Below are 20,718 nucleotides of genomic sequence, written 5' to 3' on the forward strand. Positions count from 1 at the left end.
TGATCCAGGTTGACCAGGGTGTTGAATTCGTTACCGTCGAGGTCGATGAGCTTAGCAACACCCCCGGATAGGATGGTCTTGATGATGTAAGGCCTGGATCGCTTCAGCCTGAACTTCCCGCGGGGATCAAACACTGGGGCGCAGATTTCCTTTATGACCATGTCTCCTTCGATTAAGCCCCTGGATTTCACCTTTTTGTTGAACGCGTGAGCGATTCGACGTTGATACCCTTGAACATGATACAAGGCTCGGAGCCTTCTTTCATCAAACAATATCAGTTCGACAAACCTCCCGCTTAACCATTCAGATTCCTTGAGACCACTTTCAACCATGATTCTCAGTGATTGGACCTCAAGCTCAATAGGAAGCACTGCCTCCATCCCATAGACCAAGGAGAAAGGAGTCGCACCAGTTGAAGTGTGGATAGATGTTCGATACCCCCAAAGGGCGAGAGGCAGCTGCTCATGCCAATCCCTTGTGGACTCGGTAGTTTTCTTGATGATCATCTTAACATTCTTGTTTGCGGCCTCGACCGCTCCATTTGTTTGTGGGCGATAGGTCGTCGAATGATGGATCTCAATGCCGAATTCCTCAAAGAGCTCTAGAACCCTTCCTTTGAAATGACTTCCGTTATCCGACACAAATGCCTAAGGAACACCGTACTGATAGATGATGTTCTTTCGAATGAATTGAGCGACCTGAACCGTTGTCAGGGTTTTGTAGGATTCAGCCTCGACCCATTTGGTGAAATAGTCTATCGCCACCAGTATGAACTTATGGCCATTTGAAGCAGACGGCCTGATCATCCCAATAACATCGATGCCCTAGACAGAGAAAGGCCACGGTGAAGTCATGCCATACAATTTAGACGGAGGGATATGTTGCAAGTTCGCGTGGATTTGACATTTGTAACAGCGCCGTACGTAGTCGATGCATTGCGATTCCATCGTAGACCAGTAATAACCTTGCCTGAGGATCTTCCTAGCGAGCATGACGCCGCTCATATAAGGCCCGCAGACTCCCTCGTGAACCTCTTCCATTATCCTATTGCTTCGACATCGTTGACACAGAGCTTGTGCATCCCACAGTGAGACCTTCGATACAATTTCCCTCCACAGATGATGTACTGAGAAGCTAACCTTTGTAAAGCAATCTGATCCTTCTTCGTGGCCCCGACAGGAAATTCCCCGTGCTCCACAAAGTTCCAAATGTCATGGTACCAGGGTAGGCCATCATCGACATCATCAATGGCGTTGACGTACTCATAAGCAGACAAATCCCTCTGCTCAATCACAATCGGCCGCAGCTTAACGCCTATTGGAAGTTCGATCATTGAAGCCAAAGTCAACAAAGCATCGGCGAACTGATTCTTCAAGCGTGGGACATGGGTGAAGTCACCTTATTGAAGCGAGGAATCAGTTCTTCCAAATCTTGGTGATAAGGCTTCAGCTTTTCCTCACGAACCTTCCAATCTCTATTGGCTTGGGAGACCATCAAGTTTGAATCTCCAATTACTTCGAGCTTCTCGACCCCTAAAGCCATAGCAGGTTCCATTCCGACAATGCAAGCCTCGTACTCAGCTTGATTATTGGTAACATTGAAATTCAATTTGAAAGCGAGTGGAATGTGAGCGCCGGTGGGCGTGATCAACAACACTCCGATCCCAAACCCCTTTTGGTTAGCAGCTCCATCAAAATAGAGCGTCCATACTTCCTCGACCACCGTTAGCACCTCCTCGTCAGGGAAAGTGAAATCCGCGTCTTCTGGGCCGTCGATCGGGTGATCGGCCAAAAATTCGGCCACGGCACGCCCCTTTACAAACTTTCTCGTGACGTGTTGGAGTTCGAACTCAGCCAGCAGAAGCAACCACCGTGCTAGCTTATGGGTGAGCGCGGGCTTCTCGAACAAATACTTGATAGGATCCATCCGAGAAATCAGTCTCACCGAGTAGGCTAGCATGTAGTGTCTAAGCTTTTTGGTAGCCCAAACCAGCGCCCAACATGTCTTCTCCAGAGGGGTATAGCGCTCCTCAGACCCCACCATTTTCTTGCTCAGATAGTAAACAGCTTTCTCGACCCCATTGCTCCCTTCCTGCGCTAGTAGACATCCCATGGCTGTTGGAGAGACCGACAGATAAAGAATCAATGGTCGGGCTGGCACAGGTGGCATTAGTACTGGCGGGCTCTGCAAATACCTCTGAATAGATTCGAAGGCGACCTGGCATTTCTCTGTCCATTCGAACGGGACCCCTTTTTTGAGCAAACGGAATAACGGCTCGCAGGTTAGAGTTAGCTTGGAGATGAATCTACTGATAAACTGGACTTTTCCTAGAAAGCTTCGTACGCCTTTCTCGGACTTTGGTGGCTCAATTTCGAGAATCGCCTTGATTTTGGAAGGATCCACTTCGATTCCCCTTGCGGTGATCAGAAATCCTAACATCTTGCCTGCCGTGACTCCAAATGTGCACTTTTGCGGGTTTAATCGTACGTTGTACCTGCGAAGCCTTTCAAGAAACTGCTTGAGTGAAGGAAGATAGTCCTTTTCCTCCTTTGCCTTCACAATCATGTCGTCGATGTAGATCTCAACGGTCTTATGGATAAAGTCATGAAACAAGGTCGTCTGGGCCCTTTGGAAAGTACATCCGGCGTTCTTCAACCCAAATGGCATCTTCACATAGCAATAAGTGCCCCACTCTGTGACAAATGTAGTTTTCTCTTGGTCCTCGGGTGCCACAGAGATCTGGTTGTACCCTGAGAATCCGTCAACAAAAGAGAGCAAGGCATGCCCCGCTGTGTTATCCACAAGCACGTCAATGTGTGGCAAGAGAAAACTGTCTTTGGGGCTTATCTTGCTTAAGTCCCTGAAGTCGACGCAGACTCGGATTCTCCCATCCTTCTTGGGGACAGGCACGATGTTGGCGACCCATTTGGGGTACTCTGCGACCCTTATGAATCCCGCGTCAATCTGCTTGGTAACCTCCTCTTTGATTTTCTGAAGCCAATCCGGCCTCATCCTGCGGAGTTTCTGTTTGACAGGGACAACCCCGGGCTCTAACGAGATTTGATGCTATACTATTTCAGGATCGATGCAGGGCATATCCTTATGGGACCATGTGAAAACCTCGGAGAATTCTTTAAGAAGCTCTATTGTTCCAGCGTGATTTTTCGGGGACAGATTTGCACCAATTTGCATCATGCGGGGGTCATCCTCGTCTTTCAAGTTTATAAAAATTACTTCTTCTTTTAGAGGCTGAGCACGTCTTTCGTCTTCCTTTTCGATGAGGGAACGCAACTCAGCCGGGATGTTCCCGTCGAAGTTTGTTCCTTCATTGTCAGGGTCGACACAATTGATATAGAAGCTAGCAAAGTAGTCAGAAGCAAGATCATGCATTTCATAAAGCCCAACAGGGTTGCCAAGTACAAACGACTCAAACTCAAAGTAAAAGCTACGACGTGGAAGGCCGAGAGGCACAAACTCTGACTCTGAGCTAGACTTAGACTCGACAGACTCTGTGTCAGATTCAGATACATCATCAATGCATGTCAGGCGTGCAGTGAAAATGCAGTTATTAATACTTCCTTTCGCCTCCACAATGAGAGAGGTAGGATCCTCGAGAATATCTGATGAGTCGGGCCCAAGCATCAGCACCTCAGCTTCTTCATCCTTGCCAACCAAACCTACTTAGGAGAACAACATCTCCAGATTTCCTTGATCAAAAGGCCTCAACCAGTCAAACTTCTCCTTCGTCCGACCCAGCTGTTTCTTGAATTCCCCCTTAGCGAGCTCTTCTTCGGCTATCTCCTCTTCATCATCAGAACAGGTGTCTGCAGCAAAGATTTCGAAACCTGGCAGCCAAGTGCAAGTCTCTGGATCCCAAAATGGCTCTATCTGTCCCGAGTAAGCAGAGCCTCCTCCTTCCCGAACAAAATAGCTATCGGGGTTACCAAAAAGGGTTCGAGGTTTTCCCGTGTCTTTCCTCTTTTTGGCGTCTTTAGCCGGCAGAGTGTAACCCAAACCAAAGCGGCCTTCGGTTAAAGGAAAGACAGGGAACTCAGCGATCCCTCGCTGGTTGATCCCAAGCCCTAGGCCCGGCATGAATGACATTTTCCTCATCATCTCGAGGACAGTTGAACTTATGGTAAAATCATCATCCATGGCGATGGCGAGAACTGAGCCCGACGTGTCAAAAGAGAAACCTCCAAAGTCTGAGTCTTCTGCCCCGTGCATAATTCCCAAAACAAGCGTTTCATCATCCGCGAGCGGGCGGATCCCCGAATCTCCACAGATCGTTAAAGTCTCGGTAGGGAGCCCCAGCATGACCTTTTGATGCAGAGTTGAAGGCACCGCCATGATGTCGGCCTTATGAAGCCATGGCCTGCCCAGCAGCAGGTTAAAGGTAGCAGGGACATTGACGACGTGGAATTCCACATCCATTTCAAAGCCCTCAGCATCGAGTTTCAGAATCAGAGTCCCTTCCACCGCACGGCGAGTGCTGTCATATGCTTTGACGGCCAGATTGGAGGGTGTTAAGTCATTCTTTGTAAGCCCTAAGTGGTAGGCAACCCTCATTGGGCAAACATTGATGGCAGAACCATTGTCGATTAGCACAGTTGGCACCCAATGTCCTCGGCACTTGACGGTGATGTGAAGCGGGCAGTTACGAGCGGTTCCTTCGACGGGCAGATCCCTTTCGGTAAACGTGACGGAGTTCTTAGAGAGGAGCGGTAGTGCAAGGGCAATCATGGCCTCGGGGGTAATGTCAGTTGGTACCGTGAGTCGGGCCAAAGTCGAGGACAGCTTTTCGCAATGCTTCTTTGACGATGATATCAAACCCCAGATAGACACAGCGGCCGGGATTCGTTCGAGCTGTTTCAGAATAGCATCTTCTTTGGGAACCCCACTTGGAAAGACCGGATCATTCCTCTGAGCGGCGGGAACGATGGTCTTTTGAGCAAGCGAATTGGACGAGCTTCCAGCCTGAAGATTAGACGGCCGGAATACTCGGCCGCTCCTTGTGACGTTGGCAACATCCCACCAGGAAGACGAGTCAACAAAATCCCACAGATCGGCTGGCACCTCTTCCAACTTGCGCTTTCCTTTGTCTGTTGACGCAACTGTTGGGGTCGAGTCTGGCCCCAGAGCCGAGTCCCATTCCAAATCTTCCATCATTAATCCCTCCCAAAAAGTAGGATCCTCTGTAGCATCTTCCTCAAAGGGTGCCCCCGGGTTGGTGACAAACAGAACGTCCTAGAATCCTCCGTCAACAAGGGCAGTGTTGACAGTCCACACTTCGCTTCCCATGTTCAGATCAACAATATTGTCCACATCCCAAATATCGGCAGGCGGTGGAGTTTTGATGGTTTCCTCTGCATCCCAAAGGTCAGCAGGAAGTTCATCCAGGACCATGATCGAGCAGTCATCACCGGGAGCAGAAATAATAGGGCGAGGCTGTTCCACAGAGACAATGTCGAGAGTAGGGTCAAACTCATGGATGCGGCGGTCGACCGTGCCAGCAATCGAATTCACCAAAGGTAACATGGCGCCGAGTGGGCGACAGACATCGGACATGATCTCCCTTTCTTGATAGTAACCCCAGTATTCCTCACTGATATCATTTTGGTCCAAATCAGCCTTAAGACCTTAATCTATTTGCCACCCATCAGGTTGTGGATCCCATACGTATTCTTCAGCTTCTACCTCAACTTGGTCTAGCTCAGGCTGGTAGAAGGGTGCGAACAAAGAGAAACCATCCAGAGGGTTAGCCTGTGCCGCATTCCATTCTCCTTCCCACTGGTTTAGCCACATCTGATTGACTTGAGGGTGTGCGGGAAACCCCATGTTATACTGCTCGATCCAATCGGTACAAAGCTCCTCCCATTCCCTAGCTTTGTCTTCCATGGCCCATCCGGCTGCCATCATGTTAACACTTGGCTCAGAAGGAAAGGGTACGATTGGTCTAGGGTTGCTAGCTGAGGTAATATGGTTGGTGGGGTTGAATATGGTGGAGCTGAGAGTTATCTGGTTTACTTGAGGGTTGGGGTTGTGTTTAGGCAAGGAATTGGTAATGACATTGGGCTTAGTAGGTGGAGTTGGAAGGGTACCATTGTCCACCAAATCTTGTATCGCATGACGAAGGCGATAATAAGAGTCAGTGTAATGGTCGGGCATCTGGTGATATGCATAGAAAGCATTGGGGTTATGACTTGGGGTGGATTTTGAGGAAGCGGAGTTGGGGCTAGAGGCCTAAGGTGTCCGGTTTTGACTAGCTTCTCCAATATTGAGGAAAGTGGTGCCTCAAAATTGGCAAAGTTACGGGGTTGGTTGCGGTTTCAGGGTCTCTGAGGGGTTTAAACTTGGTTGACATCGGCGATGTGATTGGAGCTTTGGGCAGAGGCATTGTTAGCAGAAGTTGTGTTGGCATAGTTGTTACCACCAAACAAAGTAGTGTTGTTTCCAGTGTACGCACGGGGTTTTGACTTTGAAGCTGAGGTAGAAGAGGAAACGTCACTTCTGGGTTGAACACCGGTTTGGAGAGCTTCTTCGATGGCCAGCCCGAAGTCGTAGAAAGTCTCGAAGTTCGCTCCTTGAACCAACACGAGGTTTTTAGCAAAGTCCGGCCGCAGATTGCGGGAAATGATGCGGATTTGGTCCTTCTCGCTCGAGCAATCGGGCATGAGAGCCGCCTTGGCCCTCCACCTCTGGATAAAGTCTGCGAAAGACTCTTTGCACTCATCTTAGTTGATTCCAACTCCCGAGTAGTCATCTTGAGCTGGGCATTGTAGCTGTACTGAGCGTTAAAGGCAGTGCCGATGTCTTCCCATGTCCGTCTTTTGGAAATGTCGAGTGACAAGAACCACTGGAAGGCGGGGCCGGCAAGGGTTTGTGGAAACAACTGAGCCATTGCGTCTTCCTCGACACCATGTAGCTTCATTGCACCATGATAAGCCAATAGGTGAGTTTTCGGATCTCCTGTCCCGTCGAACTTTGCGAAGTCGGGCATCTTGAATCAGTCGGGCAACCAGGCGTTCGGGAATGGGCAAAGGCGATCCATGTCTAGCACTTATGCCCCTTTCCTTTCGGACTTAGCGACTACTTCTTCCAATTTTGCCATTTTGGTGATCAAATCTGCCATTTACAGGCTTGGAGCAGGATTTTCGATCAGAGGGACTTCTTCGGCAGCGATTTTCAGCTCTCGCCTTTCACTGCCTTCCCCTCCTGCTGCAAGAGGAAGTCGTTCTTCGATTAGGGTGCGAAGATTGGCCATAGAGGCGTCGGCCCGGTCGGCCCTTTGCTTCATGATGGCTAGGTTGTGTTGGAGATCCGCCAATACAGTAGCGAGATTCGGGGGTGGGACATCTGCCATGGCTAGAGCCTCTTTCTTAACAAGCTTTGGCGATGCAGGCGGAGATGGGGTAGACGGAGGGGACTCGTGCGGAGTAGTTGGTGGCGAATCCTCCCTTGACAAGGCGCAAACCAAAGCTTCCGTTGTGATCAACTAAGAGACAAACCCCAAATCAAATCTTCAGACTGACCCGACGGACGACCCCAAGTAGGGTTGGCTCTTGATTTCGGACCCCTGCTTTGACATCGGCATGACTAGACAGCAAAGTACAAGAACTCAGTGATAGCGTGCAATCATTTTATTTGAAAGAATCGAAAAGAATGGAAAATGAGCATGCCAACGTCGTCGGTGTCCTCCTAGACTTTAGAGCTAGAGAGAGCCTGCTTTACGACACTCGGACATTTGCCATAGAATCCTCGGATTTTCTTTTCGACGGTGTATCCTTGATTAAATCGATTGTCGCTAAGAGATGCCAAAACAGCCTAAGCCTTTGACTTTTCCATTCTCGAAGTTTCAAAGTTTGAGCTCGGAACAACTCGGTGTAGATGGCGTGATACCGTAACCGAAGTGGCGTAAGCAGCACTGTGCCGGAGCCTGAGCGGTGTAAGTGATTAGCACTTTTAACCTGAGTGGTGTAAGCATCACGACATTCTCTCCGTTGTTCCTAGTTTTTCAGCTTGAAACCTCGATCGGGCGTTAGATAAAGACTTAGAAAGTATTGATTTCCCGAAGCCTCATTGATTAAGGACTTGAAAACTTTTGGTAACGTGCAACGTCGAGATGCACGACTCGTCATCGGTCCAAGGCAACGTCGAACGGGCGCAAGACAGACTTAACAAAAGACATCCTAAAAGCCGTCCTAACATGCTCCTACGCAAAACGGTCATGAATGTATGTACAGGCATGCGATAAGGAAAGCAGTAACACGTAGACAGAATATGGGGGTTAGATGCAAATAATCCTACCCTGCGGGTTCTTGTCCTAGGTTGAAAAGTTCTAGTGCTTTGTAAGCGTCTAGAGGCCGGTTTTGGCTCAAAGGGTTCCTCTGACTAGAGCCGCGATATACCTCCCATTGCGACGCGTAGAGCAAAGCAATGGTCGAACGTTAGTACGACTCATCATCACCCAAGGTTGTTAGGCGTTCAAGGACCCCGGGCTCCAATAAATTGTGCCGGTTACCTAAAACACCTCAACGGGGCTGACCAAACAGAGATGCGAACGGAGAATGCCGAAGAATAATTTGAATGAGAGAGAAACGCAATGTTTTGAAAACAAAACGCCTTTTGAAGTTTTGCTCACTTTTATTGATTCAATACTTGGGAAAAGACTACATAAGTGAACAATAGTAAAAGCCCCAGTTCGGATTGGTCGGACGCTGAGATCCCGTTACGTTACCATTTCGTTCTTCAGCAGCGCGGGGCGTACTATTTTGACAGGCTTTTAAAAAATTGTTTACTTATGTATTAATTATCAAATATTTAACCAATGCAATGAGTCCCCAGCAGAGTCGCCACTGTGGGCACGCGCCCCAAAATTTTCAATTTTGTTATTTTAAAATCGGGTGCGGCCCTCGTTGAAAAGCGCAACGAAACGCTTCGATTCAGAGCCGCCACTCGAGTTTTAGCGGTGAGAAAAAAAAACACCCAAGGAACCGAACTCGAAAACGTTTGCTACGTTCGTTTGATTTTGAAAAAGGCTTGTAGACTGGACCGTCGTCACCTTCGATATCTGAGATTCGGGAGCTAGGTTACGAGAGGGGAAGGGTTTTATGGCACCCTCTCGCCCAATCCGGAGATCGGTCTCTTCTCAGGCATTTTTATAAAACTTTTGCATTTTTCTCTCATTGATCATTTTTTAGCCAGTTAGGGCGGGGAACAGTTAATGTGGATTAAAACTGTGACAATTTGCAGTTATGTGACAAAAATGCTTATGGAGATGATTTGCTTGCAATGATGAATATAGATTGAGAACAAGCACCGAGAGCAGTCTGAATAAGTTGGAGTACACTGCTCTGAAGGGACGTGAGCAGATATCACACCAGTATGCACTAGCCGAGCCACTGCATGCTGATACGACCTGTGCACGCCACTACATAACTGGCGTACTTCACTTATCTGGTCTCACAGTCTTTGTTTGCAACCCTCTGAGCTCTGGAAAGGACCAGCGCACACCCAGGACAAACCACGCAGTTAATATCAGCATATGTACAAATTACAGATAGCAGGAATGGCTTGAAGCCATGAGAAGAAACAGAATACCCCATAAACAGTGTGGGAACATGAAAAGAGACCAAGACTAAGCTAAATGCAAGGGCCAGCCACTGGACCATGATGTCACTGTCGTACGCCGGTCACAAAACCCCGTACGCCAGTTACACCATGCGGTCAATGCTTGGTTTTGCATTAACTGGGCTCTGGAACACGATCAGATGGATCCCAGAGGCCCTCTAAAGCAAGCAGGAAGCAAATATTGAATGCTATAGCTAAACAATTCTAGGATATAGAAAGCTATAAAACTGGTTATTAGCATGCTAATGTGATGACAGAAGTATAAGCAAGAAAAATGGATGATCAATGATCCCCACGCTAGTAGTGCACATACTGCCATGACCGGCGTACGGCATGATGATACTAGCGTGCGCCATTGTTCATCTCACACGATTGTTATATTTTACCAGTTTGAGACCAGGACTAGTATTGATTACTAGCCTGGACCTCACTGATTCCCCTCAAGGGTCGAAAACAGAAAAAACCACAAAGGTGGTATACCTTTGGTTGGGATGAATGGATGACTTGAGGTTTGGTTTGGGGAGGTAGAGATTGGATGATGACAATGTGGGGTGTATAGCAGTGGAGTGTGTGAGTGAAAACTCCTTTCCTTTCTCTTTCAATGGAGGAGAAGAGAGAGCAAAAGGAGGAAAAGGGCTTTGGGCTCTTAAATGTTGTTAACCCCTTGCAAATGAATGCAAGGGGTGGTATTTATAGAGCAAGAGTGGACTGAGAGAGAGCAGTCAGCTGAGGTTAAAGGTTGGTTAGGTTAGGGAGAGGAGTCTCCCATGCATTTAATGCCTGAGACTAGGTGATGGGGGATGTAGGAGAGAGAGGGGAACGTCTCTGCAGAGTATAATCATCAGGGGAACTGTAGCCTACGTCAGGGTGGCCACCAAAGTCCCGAGCACGTGGTTGAATAGTGATGTTTGACCGGGTTTGACTGGCGTACGCCGAATGTTTACTTGCGTGCGCCGGTTAGAGCTGAGTCAACGGTCGATGACTGACACGTGGCAGTTTATTGACGCACGCGAAAAAGTACTGGCGTAAGCAAGTATGGTTTTGCTGAGGCCATTTGGTTCTGGCTTGACGGGTCTGGGTAAGGCTTGACAAAGGTTTTGAACGAGGTTCTGGACGCTCAAAGCTCAAACACACCACCAACTTCGAAATGTTCTTGATCGTAATCATCATTGGGGAGATAAAAACCATAAGCAAGCTGGTGTAGACAGTCCAAAATATGGTGTCTACATGGCCCTTGGGGTTTTATCCTTAGTTGGCATCTTGCCAATCAAAGATTTGGGTCTCGAATAAGCATTTGTTTCCTTTCTCCTTGTCCTTTTAGTCTTTGTAATTTTTCAAAAATTAATAAAACTTTTTGCCGTTCAAAAAAAATAAAATTAAGGGCAACACAGTCTTTCCCCTTCACCCCTCTTCACTAATGATGAGGGTACCTCTTGTCGTTGGCAAAATCCACTCGCAGGTGGATTAGAAATCAAATTTGCTTCACCTTTTGCACACCCAATTAACATCGGAGATGAGGAGAATGGGGAGATTTAATCCCCCTGTTCAGCATATCAAGGGCCTTCTCTCCCTACCAAACAACCTAATAGGGGCCAAGCTCGAAAAACCTGAAAAATATCAAAAACCATACAAAATTGGCCAAGCCCAATCCAAGAAACCCCAACTCTAGGGCTGCTAATGAGCCGAGCTTTGTCGAACTCGATCTCGGCTCGTTTCAAAACACTTGAGATCAAGCTCAACTCGAGTCTTAACGGGTTAAGCTTAGAGCACCCGCAATGGGAATAATCAGAACCAATAACCAAAATGTGCCACATTAACATTTGATTATTCATTTAGTTCATAATCAAATTTAACAATCTCTACTTTCACATTGGTTATTTTTGCATGCATCACTAATCAAAAAAAACCCCCACAATACACAATGCACATATGTCCAATCGCAAACGAGTTCCAATCATGCACCCGATCATACCAAATTATTCATCTCGATGAGACAATTCCAATGTGGGGTATTTTTGAGTTTGGTTATTGAGTTTTGGTTATTGGTAAAAGTTGTTAAGTTTGGTTATGGAATGGGTGAAATTTGGTTATTTGCTAAAAGACTTATAACTTTACTTATTACAATGTAGGGTATTTTTTGAGCATTGTTGTCAAGTTTGCTTATCCACACTTATTTGCTTATTACAATAGGGATGCTCTTGGTCATTTACTAAACGAGCCTCTTTAATCGAGCCAAGTCTCCCTTAACGAGTTGAGCTTTTTTCGAACAAGCTAGCGGAGCTCCACTCAGCTCCTTTATGACAACTCGAGTTCGAGAGCCGAGCTCATGAGCTGCTTGGTCTATTTAGAGCCCTACGGCCAAACCTAACCTAAACATCTGAAAAATCTTCGGCCACCATCGTCCACCATCGCCCCAATACCACCAACCTCTGCAACGAGGCAACCAGCACCACCTTGTCGCGAAGACGGTGACAGAGAAAGACGGTGAGAAGAAGATGTTAGAATGGCTTGGGGGGGGGAGGGACCGGCCCCACCTCACTACCGTAGATCTCACAAACACCCGGAACCCCACAAGCAGCTGCCGAGAAGCGACAAACTCTTCTCACGTTTTTAGCTGCAAATGTACTAATTAAAATTGCATGATCAAGTTTCTCCACCATAGCATTTTTAATAGACAATATAGCCAATCCATTCCATCTCTCTAGTGACATTGTCAACCTAAGGTAGGTTTTGATCAACTTTAACTCCAAAAAAATTCTTTCCCCATATGCAACTCTTACCCAAATTAGCACCAAATTATCTCATGTTTGGGCGTTCACTTAAGCTTTATTTTAAATTGGGCCCTTAAAATTTTTAGACAAGTTAATTGTAATTTTTTGTCGGCCTAATTATTATATAAAATTGGGAGCCCTCAAAATTGGTAAAAAATTAGAGGCCTAAAGCGTCTTCTGTACGAGCTTTAGCCCTAAGTCGGCAAGAATGAACAAAAACTACCATAGTCTAGACACAAACACATGCATTAGCAAGCTCTATGACACATATTGCAAAAGCAGACCAACAAAAAATATTGGGCATAGGGCCAGTCAACGATTTAACAGTAGAATACATCCAATCAACATGAATTTTGGTATGACTAATTTTCTTGATATGGCCTAAAATTTAATGTGGACGATTCCACTCATCTTTTCGTGCTCGAGAAGAGCCCGAAAATGGGGACAACCTGAGTTTAAAACACGAAAGCCAGGTCCAAATTATGTTTAAGACTGTGTTTTCTTTGGGTAAATTAAATTTTGCCAACACCAACCAAAACATGGTTACAGCTGAAAAGAAAAGGCCGAGGCATGCTCTCCCTAAGGACCCTAACCACACCTTACATCACAGACACAACCCAACCAACATATAGGCAGACTTAGGAAAGCAAAGCAGAGAAAGACACAAAGACGTTGTTGTTAATCATTGCCGCATTTGTCTTATACTCCCTCCATCCGGATTTAATTGTCTCTAATTCTATTCTAACCGGCTAAAAAATGGGTTATATCTTTGAATCCGTAATAAATTTCATATCGAATATGGATCTTGTTTGATAGATCTCGAATAGTTCTATAATACAATGTTTTCGAAATCATATAAAACATTTTAAATTGGAAGATATAATCGATTGAAAAATGGCACGAACTCCAAAAAAAAGACTATTAAATCCAGACGGATGGAGTACTATCAAGAGAAAGACGCACACTAACACACCCCTACCGCTCTGAGGGAAAAATACATAGCTACTACATTCAAATTGGAACAGAAGTTGGCTCCGCAATTATACTCGCTCACTGACTGAACATGCTTTGGCTGTTGGGAGCCTCTCTTTCCTGAGGGGTTGCAACTCTGGTCTCCCCCTCCTAATCTCTTGAGCTGTTATTTGACGTTTAGACAAGTTAACCTTAAATTACGCAAGAGTGGTTAGGCCATGCATTTTATGACTTCGTTTTGGTAATTGGAAGTATTTTTGTACACTTCGAGTTCTAAAGCTACTAGAATTTGTATTTGTACTCCTTTTGGTTAGGTCGGGCAACATTAATTCAAATTGTGTCCTTTTTTGGGTAAGCTTGGCGATGAGGTTTCTCCTTTGATTTTGGAGTCTATTTAGAGTGTAAAACGACAGGTCTACCGAGACCAGCGCTCTTTTGCAAAGACCAAATAAGGGGGCTTCTTCTTTCTGTTGTTATTTCTTTCTTCTCCTCACTTTGTGGATTATTTCTCTCATTTTATGGAGCTTTTGTACCCCTCTGAAGTTAAAGTTTGTTCCGAATTTTGAGGATTTAACTTGTGTTCATATTTGTTGGGTTGGCCTACTCATTTGTTGGGGTCTCTACCTCTTCTTCCTTGCCTGACCCTATTCTCCAGTTGTATTTTTTTTTTACTAGCAAAGAAAGGATTTTGGCGATCTTTGTGTTTGGGGTTTTGCTTGCAAGTTTGCAGTATGTGTTATTTGGGTCTTTATTCTATTTTAGCCTGAAATGCTTATGTCTAGATGTAGGTGGTTGTAGTTCGTTTGTGTTGTGATCGATGCAAACTTGCCGTTTGGCGTTATGAATAAAATTTCCGTTGTTTAATAAAAAAACGTAGTCTATAGTTGGGATATGAGCTTCTCATAATGCTAGATTTTTCTATATCGCTATCATCAATCCGCATATCCCAATGTAAAAAGATGGTGAACATGTGAATGGGATGGTGAAAATGTGAATGGGCGACAAGAGTAATCAAACTTTTTAATGATTTCCAGAAATGAAGTAAAGTTGGGTTGTCGTTTCCCATTATATATGTAGGGTAATCGATAGGTCCTAAAGCCATGTTTAACGAATTGAAAACTTTGCTTTCCTCATTGGCTATATCGTAAATGTGCCGAGACGACGACTTCCGAGTCTTTGTGCAAAACTGGCTTTAGTGGCAGTGTCTCCTCGTTGGTTATTGAATGTACAGTGTATTGTCATTTATGTATAATGTATATATCTGATTTATTTAATTTTTTACAAAAGCCTTACGTAAAAGGAACAATTCAGATCATCTCCTTGAGATTTGAAATGAGTCCCCAGAGAATCTATACGTGGAGATACAGATTAATTTGGGATATGTAGCCACAGCATGGCAGTTAAAATAAAGCATAATGGTACAAAAGTAATTAAATACTATTTTTCCTGGGTAAAAGCTACTATGTGAAAAACCATACCATTTATTTAGCTTAAATAATCAAGAGTTACCTGGACGATGTCTCATGCCTGTTGAATTTCTGGTGGAAATAACATATCGGAATATGAACTTATGAAAGCGTCATGCAATAATAGATTATATATTTATATAGTATAAATTAAGGTGCGATTAGAACAACTTTTGGCCTCACTCAAAATTCTACCTAAATTTGAGTAAAATTTAATTAAAGACTTCATTTGGTATGATCGAGGCACTCCAATGGGCAAATCTAATTAAATCCAAGCACAAATTTGAGTAAAAGTTCATTAATGACATGATTGTAAATTTGAGAGACAGAAAATAGCTTTGCAAAATTTGAGTCTCTCTTGATTGAGTAAAATATTAATTAAATTAAATTTGGTATGATTTTGAGTCAAGGCTAGGAATGGAGTGGATTTAAGACGTTTTTATTCAAATTTTGAGTATATATATAAGTAAAAATGAGAGAGTAAAGATTGAAGATGGTCTCAATATCCCCAAGTACGTAGCTTAGATGCGTTGAGGTAATTAACCAGACAACAATGAGTTCAGATAGAAATCATTGTGAATAATACAAGGTGTGCCTCTTACTTTCGACGTTCTACTAGTCAAAATTTTGTTGAGTAAATTACTAAAATGTACTAATATTTCAGGGTATAAGACTCACTTCGTCCCAATTTGTTTTAGTCTTTTTTTTGAACCTTGTGCCTCTTCTAACTTAATTAACTCTTTTGATTTGTATTTTTCTGTGACATCAAACTTATGTAAGTTAGAGCATCCACAATAGAATAATCAAAAGTTACCAAATTATCTTTTGGTTATGCATTTAAGAGGTTATTAAGGTTAGCAATATAGATGTCTATAATGACATAATCAAAATTAAATAATTAAAACTTGCCATATCACTTTTTCAACCTATAAAAAATTTTAAAATTGTCACCATATAAAAGAATTTTTTTTAAAATAGTTTTCAAACTAATAAAAATAGGTTATTGAAAATAGAAAATAATTTTTTGAAAATTTTTATTTAGAAAAAAATACTTTTCGGAAAAAGTTTTAAGAAACTGTTTTTGAAAAAAAAAAGATAATTTTAAAAAATAGTTTTACTGTTTTTGCAAAAAAAAAAAACAAAAACTTCTTTTAAAAATGTGTGTGTGTGTGTGTGTGTGTGAGAGAGAGAGAGAGAGAGAGAGAGAGAGAGAGAGAGAGAGAGAGAGAGAGAAGGTTTTTGTGTAAGAATTGGTGTATTTGATTGACAAAATATGTGAACCACTAAATTTAATTTAGTTATTGACAAAAAGTTGCTAGTTCTGATTATCCAATGGTCAAAAAAATGAGTTGCTAAGAGGTTGTTAAATTTAGTTATGCCACTGTGAACATTTTTTTGAGAAATTATTGCTAACTTTAACAACCCTATGATTTTGATTATTTCCATTGTAGATGCTCTTAGTAGAACTACGTGTGTTATCAAATTTGAATAAAGCTCATTAATATTGCTTGTAAAAGTTTTATATCAATTAGCAAGATGTAATCAATTTTTCAACTAATGGGGTCGAAAAACTTGTGAAAGTAGAGACATACACGTAAAATCAAGAACCCACTACAATGATATGTTAGGATCTAGATATGCACGTCGAAGAAAGCGAGCTAACCTAAACATGTGACCGAGCGGAATTAACAAGAGAACAGTTTCCGTACTATTTCAAATGAGATAAACACTCGAATCCACGAGTAATCTTGCGCACAAGGGAAATAAAAGAGAAACTCTGAATATTATTGATAAAAAAGTTGAATAATTGAATAGGAGCCCTTTTTATAAGACCCTAACGCTAAAAATCTTACAAAAAAAAAATCCTAAATCATGTCAAAACAAGCGGCATTAAAGAAAAGATGTTTCCTAATTAATTAAAATAAAATTCTAATTACTGTAGACCAAGAATCCTAATAAGGTAGAAATCAAAATCAAACTGAATATGGAGAGTTAATAATTTTAACCTAAATGAAAATATTCATAGACAAAATCTTATTCTAAAGAAATAAAAATAAAATATAGAAACTCCTCACTTTTGTCCAGCTTTCTTCAAGAGAACTCGCCCTTGAGTTCTCATTTATGGGATATATTTGCCACCTTTCAATGCAAAGAAATAGATATTTGGAATATTTCAACCTCTCGTTCGTCTTCCAAAAATCATTCCAAGAAAAGTGTTCATGCAATCATCTTTTCTCTTCATTCTTCAACTTGTTAACAAGATGTACTAGACAAATGTTGGGAATCCATTCAAAAGGTTCCACCCCAAGAAAATCTATGAAATCAACATGAACCCCGCCGAACATGCAATTTTGCAATGAATTTGTTCTCTTGATGTATACTTCGAATTGATGGTTGGCCAATCCTATTGAAGGAAAGAATAATTCTTTCAGCACCAACTTACCTTCACAGGTATCGCTAGCCAGACTATCCTCTTTGACACTAATATTAGTATCAATCAAATCCAATGAACAATTATTTTGGTCCTCAACAACTTGATCACCAACATCGATATTAATTTTTTTATTACCAACTTCAATTATACCTTCCTCTTTTTCTCTAGTACCAATGTCAACGTTCTCTTTATCGTCAGCTTCAATGTTTCCACAATGACTGCATTCTACATCGACTTCCACTATTTCTTCGATGTTAGGCTCAACAAATATCACCTCCTTTAGCTCAACTCGATCTCCTTCCTCTTCTACGATCTCATATCCATCATAATATAATTGGAACGTGATGAATGTAAGATTGAAAGATCTTTATTGGTTTGGTGACGTTCAAGGTTTGATCGACTTGAACCCAATAGTCTCAGTGATATTGTAATGACCCGCTCCATCTTTGTACAATATTATCCATTTTGGACGCCCAAAGTCCATAGACTTCCCAGTGGGGTCACCCATCCTTGGATTGCTTCAGGATGAGCACGCTTAACTGTGAAGCTCCTATGCGCTTTGGCTCGCCCTCACGGCTTTAAAAGGCCTTGTACAAGTAGGATGTATCTTTTCTTATAAAATATGACTTGCCCCCTCCCGTCCGGACGAAGCCTGCCATCCTGCAGTACCGCTGGCCACCGGAAAAGCGGGGTGTCACAATCTACCCTACTTAGGGATGCAACGTCCTCGTTGCACAGGCCCAGCAACCTTCCCCAGGTGGCCATGGTGTAGCACTTAGTTCTGTACAACACAATCAGTGCACTCGTACCAGATTCTAGAGGTGGCCCCTACCATGTAAACTAGGGTTGTGCTTTGATGCTATTTGTAATGACCAGCTCCATCTTTATACAATATTGTCCGCTTTGGACACCCAAAGCCCATAGACTTTCCAATGGGGTCACCCATCCTTAAATTGCTCTAGGATGAGCACGCTTAACTGTGAAGTTCCTATGCGCTTTGGCCCGCCCTCACGGCTTTAAAAGGCCTTGTACAAGTAGGAGGAATCTTTTTTTTTAAAACATAACTTCCCTCCTCCCGTCCGGACGATGCCTACCATCCTGCAGTATCGCCGGCCACCGGAAAGCAGGGTGTCACAGATGTGTCCCTCGAATTTTCAATAGCCGCAATCGTATAATTTTATTACTTGGAAAAGGATAATTAAGGCAAATCAAGATTATCTTGGGACAATCGCTTGGACTCAAGATTTCTTCGGTATTCTTCATATAACATCTGATTATGATGCGATTGAAGAAATCTATCACTCATCAATAGTATCATCTTCTGCCAAGCCCTCACTGGTTGTTTATACCGGCGCCTTAATTCGATTAGATTGCAAGTGTTCCTAGCATCTAGAAGTATACCCTTATAATTTACGAGCCACATATTTGACCTCCTTCACTTTTGGAATACCCGTGTAGAACTCAAAAAATTTATCAACTTTGCGAAACAAACAAATAAAATTCTAAGGATGGCAATACCCATGAAAACTAGAAATTATCGATTCTACTTGAAAAGTTGAAAAGTCGTCATCTGTGCAATAAAACCCTTCAAACCTTGAATGTTGCTTCTTCAACAGATATCCATAATATATAATTCTCAAATAACTCGTCTTCATATTCATCCTTACTATCAAGTTGATAATAAGAATATCTTCCGGTGACGTTTTGGTCAATAGGTTGGTTGCGGGCAAATCCCTTAACGCGGTTCCTATCAACCCTGTTTTGAACAGATTGACCATGGACAAATCCCTTGGTGCGATTCCTGTTAAATCCTTCCTTACGATCATCGTCAATAGGGTTTGTGCATCTTCCACGGACGAATGACATCATACAAGGGAAAGCCTTACTCTGATACCACTTAACGCAGCGGAATTAACAAGAGAATAGTTTGCATACTATTCCAAATAAGATAAATACTTGAATCCTCGAGCAACCTTTTTTTTTTTTTTTTGATCCGAATCCTCGAGCAACCTTGCGCACAAGGAAAATAAGAGAGAAACTCTGACTATTGTTGATGAAAAAATTGAATAATTGAATAGGTTACCGCCATTTTTATAAGACTCTAACCCTAGAAATCCTATTGAAAATGAAATCATAAATCATGTCAAAACAAGTGGCATTAAAGCAAAGATATTTTCTAAGTAATTAAAATAAAATCATAATTTTTGTAGACCAAGAATCCTAATTGTGGGCTCTTCGACCGGTGCACCCAAAAGAGTCAGCCACCCGAATTTTTGAGATGGATGATCCAAGAAACCGAAGGTTTGATTTGACAAAGGAAGGCTTTTGGCCTAACGAAAACGTTAAGACTTTGGGTTCAAGAGCCACGTTACGAATGTGGAAGATTTTGTTGAAAAAGCACCCCATCCACCCGATAAGAACCGATCTCTACTTAACATTTTCAAAGGGAAAACTTTAAATGCATTTTGGAAGATTAAACTCTTAATAAACAAGTAGGGGAAAGGGACATGGGATTAAATATATCACATTGGCGTGCCTGTGGTGCTTACTGTACAATGGGTGATAATGATTGATGTGCAGAAATGAAAATAACAAATTAACATCAAACTGTCTCAATCACAAATAACACCGCACGACGTACCTGAGTACCTCGCACGATCTACACCACACAGTATACTACCTTACTATCAGTCCACTATTATAACTCAGAATCTCGTACGACGTTCCATAAAATATTGTATAGTGTGGCTCCCTACTCATTTCAGAATGTCTTTGTGTTTTCAGATTGAAAATAAGCCAAGGACCCAGGCATCTTTTTTGTTGTCTTTATTGAAAAACAGTTTACAAATCCCTTTTTGATGCACTTGATCATCATGGATGATCATAAAAATCTATTTCAATAAGCCAAAGACATGGTTTTTAGATAAGGCTACATTCTGGAACGCATCAGTAACAATCCCTGAGCAATATTAGTGTGGCCAATTGTAGATAAATGTGATCAGAACAGACAGAATGAATAGTTGATGAACAAAGTAAGATCGTACGGCGGACCTCACTACATCGTGCAGTGTATTATAACACCGCACGGTGTAGTGTTTCCAGTACAGTTTCTGGTGTTGTTTTGTTTCTTGAAAATAGTTTTTGAGTCAATATTTAACAAAACAGGTTAAATGTGACTGCAGAAAGTCCTCTTAGGGCCAAGGCTAAGCTTGGCCCGAGGAAACTTGCTTTTATACCTTCGGTTTGAGCTTGGATGAGTATGGATGAGCGTGGGTTTAGAACTTTCGGGTGGAGGAGTTCCAAATTAAAGCTAGTTGTGTACTAAGCTTTGGAAGTGAGGGAGGATGAAATTTTAGTCGAGAGAGAGAGAATGTATAGTCAGGGAATGTGGAGTGTAAAGGTGGAATTCAAAAATTGTTGTGCTAGCAAAAAATTAAACTTGTTC

At 42.9% G+C, this 20,718-nt stretch overlaps 1 protein-coding gene across 1 annotated transcript; it reads right to left on the reverse strand.

Moving 5' to 3' along the window:
• Nucleotides 1–1,290: 1,290 nt before the first annotated feature.
• Nucleotides 1,291–3,642, reverse strand: LOC131298699 (uncharacterized). Its single transcript, XM_058324177.1, has 4 exons — nucleotides 3,576–3,642; nucleotides 2,640–2,789; nucleotides 1,465–1,580; nucleotides 1,291–1,314 (listed from the first exon to the last, which is right to left on the reverse strand). The coding sequence occupies exons 1-4, from the start codon at nucleotides 3,640–3,642 to the stop codon at nucleotides 1,291–1,293; spliced, it is 357 nt and encodes a 118-aa protein (XP_058180160.1).
• Between the last annotated feature and the right edge of the window lie 17,076 nt (nucleotides 3,643–20,718).

The sequence above is a fragment of the Rhododendron vialii genome, chromosome 8a (assembly GCF_030253575.1).
Source record: "Rhododendron vialii isolate Sample 1 chromosome 8a, ASM3025357v1".
NCBI classification, from domain to species: Eukaryota; Viridiplantae; Streptophyta; class Magnoliopsida; order Ericales; family Ericaceae; genus Rhododendron; species Rhododendron vialii.

Coding starts and splice junctions, on each gene's coding strand:
- LOC131298699 (XM_058324177.1), bottom strand. CDS start 3,642: ATGCTTGGGCCCGACTCATCAGATATTCTCGAGGATCCTACCTCTCTC. Junction 1,581..2,639: donor TGGGTTGAAGAACGCCGGAT/GTACTTTCCAAA, acceptor CCAATAATCAAG/CTGAGTACGAGGCTTGCATT. Junction 1,315..1,464: donor AAGCCAATAGAGATTGGAAG/GTTCGTGAGGAA, acceptor AACTTCCAATAG/GCGTTAAGCTGCGGCCGATT.